The 3,978-nt window shown below is 46.6% G+C and overlaps 1 protein-coding gene and 1 long non-coding RNA gene across 2 annotated transcripts in view; one reads left to right on the forward strand and one right to left on the reverse strand.

Moving 5' to 3' along the window:
* The window catches only part of tfr2 (transferrin receptor 2), a 7,738-nt gene extending 6,108 nt beyond the window's left edge, over positions 1 to 1,630 (reverse strand). The window contains exons 1-3 of the mRNA XM_005753365.2: positions 1,337 to 1,630; positions 1,079 to 1,262; positions 672 to 812 (exon numbers count right to left, since the gene is read on the reverse strand). Of these exons, the coding sequence (XP_005753422.2) occupies positions 672 to 812; positions 1,079 to 1,262; positions 1,337 to 1,577 (566 nt within the window). The 5' untranslated portion in view covers positions 1,578 to 1,630. The remainder of the gene's footprint in view (positions 1 to 671; positions 813 to 1,078; positions 1,263 to 1,336) is intronic.
* Positions 1,631 to 2,780: 1,150 nt separating this feature from the next.
* Positions 2,781 to 3,395, forward strand: LOC102209344 (uncharacterized). The gene is made up of 3 exons (XR_312325.1): positions 2,781 to 2,809; positions 2,908 to 3,096; positions 3,221 to 3,395. It is a non-coding gene; the product is annotated as an uncharacterized LOC102209344 (long non-coding RNA).
* Positions 3,396 to 3,978: the final 583 nt, after the last annotated feature.

A 3,978-nucleotide genomic window follows, 5' to 3' on the forward strand; every position in this document is an offset into this window, starting at 1 on the left:
TTTACTCATATTCTATCGCGATATTTCATTTTCCTATCGTTGCCTAACTTTATACCGGTATTATCGTGAACGGTATAATATGGCCCAGCCCTAATCCTGTCTCAGAGTGATGCTGAAAAACTAGTTCATGCATTTATTACTTCCAGGCTGGACTATTGTGATTCATTATTATCAGGATGTCCTAAAAAGTCCCTGAAAAGCCTTCAGCTGATCCAAAATGCTGCAGCAAGAGTCCTGACAGGGACTAGAAAGAGAGAGCAGATTTCTCCTGTTTTGGCTTCCCTTCGTTGGCTTCCTGTTAAATCCAGAATTCAAAATCCTGCTCCTCACATACAAGGTCTTAAATAATCAGGCCCCATCATAAAAGCTCATTAAGATAAGATGGGGCCTGACCGTCACCCAGTAACTACGGTGCAGGAAAAATAAAGGGTTTTTTGTTAAAGTTTTAATTCAGCTGGTCCTGGATCAGCTCCAGAGCCTGACCACATGTTCAAAGCAATGGTTCTTTCAATAAGTGAAAGAACCAGGATGTGCTGGGACTTTACTCGCACTGAGCTTCAATCAGCTGCATCCATTTAAGACCCAAAATCCTGATGTGACATGTTAAGTGTATGAAACGTTATTTTGTTGCTGGTCAGTCCTGAAAGTGGGGGAGCTTCTCTGACTCTTACCTGTCGGGGAACTGCAGCGTGGCGTATAGCGACTCAGTCCAGGTGTGGTCCATCTGCAGCTCCCTGAAGCGCTGCAGGATCTCTGAGGCCAGAGAGGTACCCTCCGAGGAGCCTGGAGGATGAGCTGCCCTGCTCACGCGACTGATCACACATACACACAGAAGTTATTAAATGGGACCCGACTAAATTCTTTCATCGTTAATAAAATAATAACGTTGCTGCTCTACCAGGTGTAACAATCAAGTTTAACATCCAGGCATCCATGAAAATGGAATTTATTAAGTTTAACAGAGTTAGGAGTTAGCAGGAAGTTAGCTCGCTAGCTTCAGAATCAGAATACTTTATTGATCTGTTCTTGTTTTGCCTTATAATCTGGTGCCTTTATGGTCCGTGGTGGTGAGCATTACCTGACTGTGTTGTGGATGTCTTCATCCTGTAGCAGCTTCCTCATCATCAATCTTAGCTCTCCCAAGTAAAGCCCCGCCCCTCCTTCTGAAGGAGCTTTAGCCCCACCCAGCTGCTGCTCATGCCCCTGCTCTGCTTGGGAGCAGTGGTACCGCCCACTGAAGATTCCATAAGCCAATAGGAACGCTGGAAGGGAGAAGCAATGCCGGCTTTAGTCACATGATGAGACTAATCGGTTAAAATGATTGGCATCTGTTTACCAGCGGTGAACACGATGACTCCGCCCACACAGAACAGCACGCAGCATCGCCGGTATCCATGACGATACCTCATCACCAGAGCTGTGAGGTCACTGAAAGGTCCCGCCTCCTCCTCGTCTTCTGATATCGCCAGCCTCAGCTCCGCCCGCTGAGCACCTCCCACCTCCTCTTCTTCATCATCATCAGACACTGAGTGGTGGACGGACATCAAGGAAGCCTCCAGAGAGAAAGATATAACCATGGTAACAGGGGAAAGGAGGCGGAGCTTGTCTCACCTGTGTTTCACGTGTGTCTCACCTGTGTCAGGTGGGTAGTCATGGTAACAATGCAGCTCTGCAGGCAGAAAACACAGGGACAATCTCAACAACAGGAAACACCTTCATTGTCTCAGGAGATTGGAAATAAAAGCGTCTGGAGGATGTGAGGTTAAGGTGTCTGGGAAGGGATCTCAAAACCTAAATCTGGGACTGAGAGGTGAAACGTCTTCAAGCAACCTAAAGAAGTCCAAATGCTTTTCTTTCCAAGCTCCTTCGACTATGATGACCTGGATGACTGAGAACCTTCACAGACATACACCTTCATTCAGCTGCGAGGCGAGTCTGTGTTTCTGAGCTCCAGTAAGCAGTGCATGAAGTGAAGTCTGATGAGCAGCAGTGTGTTTGGGCCCGGCTGCGCTCCACAGACACACACTAACTGAAGCACCTGTAAGACTTCATCCTTTAATTATTCTGAGCTCTTCTGTTCCTATTTTTCAGTTTGTCCTGTTCAGCTGATCAGAACTGTGGAGAAAGTAACAACGATCAGAAACTTGCAGCCCTGAAAAGTGTACCTTTGAACATTTTGTGTATGAAATGTGATTATTTGATGTGTTAATTTTTGCTTTTGTTCTAACAGTTTTTACAAAGTTCAGTTTACAGTACTGAAGATTTTCACCAGTCCAAAATGTCTCTGTAGGTGTAGCTTTGCTACGACTCGGCAGGTTTGAGTTTTCTCTCTGCTTGTAAGTGCTCTCAGGTGAGGTTGCTGGGCTCAGCCGTCCTTCACACGCCTGGTTCGAGTGGCAGCACCGTTCTCTGCAGATCACCCTCAGCAGTGTGGCGACTGTACTCACCTGCTCCCCCCAAGCCTTTAACTTGGCAACACAGAAAATAACGCTTGCTGTCCACTCAGCTATTTGACCCTCTCTCTCCTCTCTTACAGAGCTCTCTGCACCATCCAAAGGCTGCTTCATAACCTTATTCATCTGACCTAAGCCCCTCACCAGCAGTGAGTGACGGCACCACAGGATCTGAACCTGATGGGGTCGGCAGCACACACACTCAGGAGATTCTCACCTTCACCTCCGGCTCTCTGTTTGGACTCCGGCTGCTCTCAGTTCAGGATCCAGAGCTTCATCATGGGTCAGGATGAGCTCGGGTTTTGTTTTTTTTTACTCCTTAGCCCGCTGTGATTGGCTGCTCACAGGGGTCAGAGGTCAGCGTGTGCTGTCTGTTTGATCTGCTTAACTTTATTAACAGCAAAGTAAACACACGCCCACACCGCAGAGCCAAAACAGCTCTCTGTCATTACAGGGTTTGAAAGAAGAAACCGATCACATGACTGTGGAAACAGATTTATTGAGAAAAGAACACAAACACCCACAGAGCTCCGCCCCCTCCAGCCTGACAGCCAAACAAAGCAATGAGAGACTCAGGACATCAGGAAGCAGCTCACCTGGTTGGGCCTGAGCGGTTCCTGGTGACAGACAGGTGTAAAAACGTGTACGTACACACACACACACACACACACACACACACACACACACACACACACACACACACACACACACACACAGAGCAAACTGAGATTAATAATAGCATATTATATGAAACTCATTTTGATCAGAGCCTGATGAAGATCACATGGATGGAAAAGAAAGATCCGATAAAGAAACACCGAACAGGTGGTCAGGTGATCTGGGACTGCTGGTGCGGACACCTGGTGGATGGATGAAGAACTGCAGAGGTGATCTGGTGAAACCTCAGTGGAGGAGTTTGGGGTTGGATAAAGGTGGGGTTCCTCCTGTGAAGGGTGGAGCAGCTGTGAAGGTGTCATCCTTCTGCTGTGAGCTCAGTGGGACCATCATCAGACTCTGGGAGGCTGAAGCAGCTTCAGTCCTGCTCTGTCTCCAAACTACAAACTACTGAACCCTGACAGGACTTTCAAAATAAAACTCCCTCTGCTATATGATAAGAAAGATAAGTAAATAATGTCACAGTGCAGGCCTGCTTCACTCATCCTTCATCATGGTGCAGAGGTCAGTAAGTCGCTGCGTTGATGTCTGACAGGCTTCGATGACAGTTTGTGGTTGGAGCAACAAGCAGGTTAAACTCAGATTCAGCTCTCTAACAGACTTTGATGAGGTTCTTCAAACCTACGTTCAGGTGCAGTGATGTGAAACAGTGCTTGTCCCTGATTTTCCCTTTTTTGTATGTTTGTCACATTTAAAAGTTTCACATCATCAAACTAATTAAAAAATGAGATGAAGAAAGAGATAAGAGATAAGATAAGATAAGATAGAACTTTATTAATCCCTCGGGTGGGTTCCTCTGGGAAATTCGACTTCCAAAAAAAGCACAGCAACGACCGAAGTTACAGTTACA

This window comes from Pundamilia nyererei, unplaced genomic scaffold (genome assembly GCF_000239375.1).
Source record: "Pundamilia nyererei isolate P.nyererei 1_Seehausen unplaced genomic scaffold, PunNye1.0 scaffold00423, whole genome shotgun sequence".
NCBI lineage: Eukaryota > Metazoa > Chordata > Actinopteri > Cichliformes > Cichlidae > Pundamilia > Pundamilia nyererei.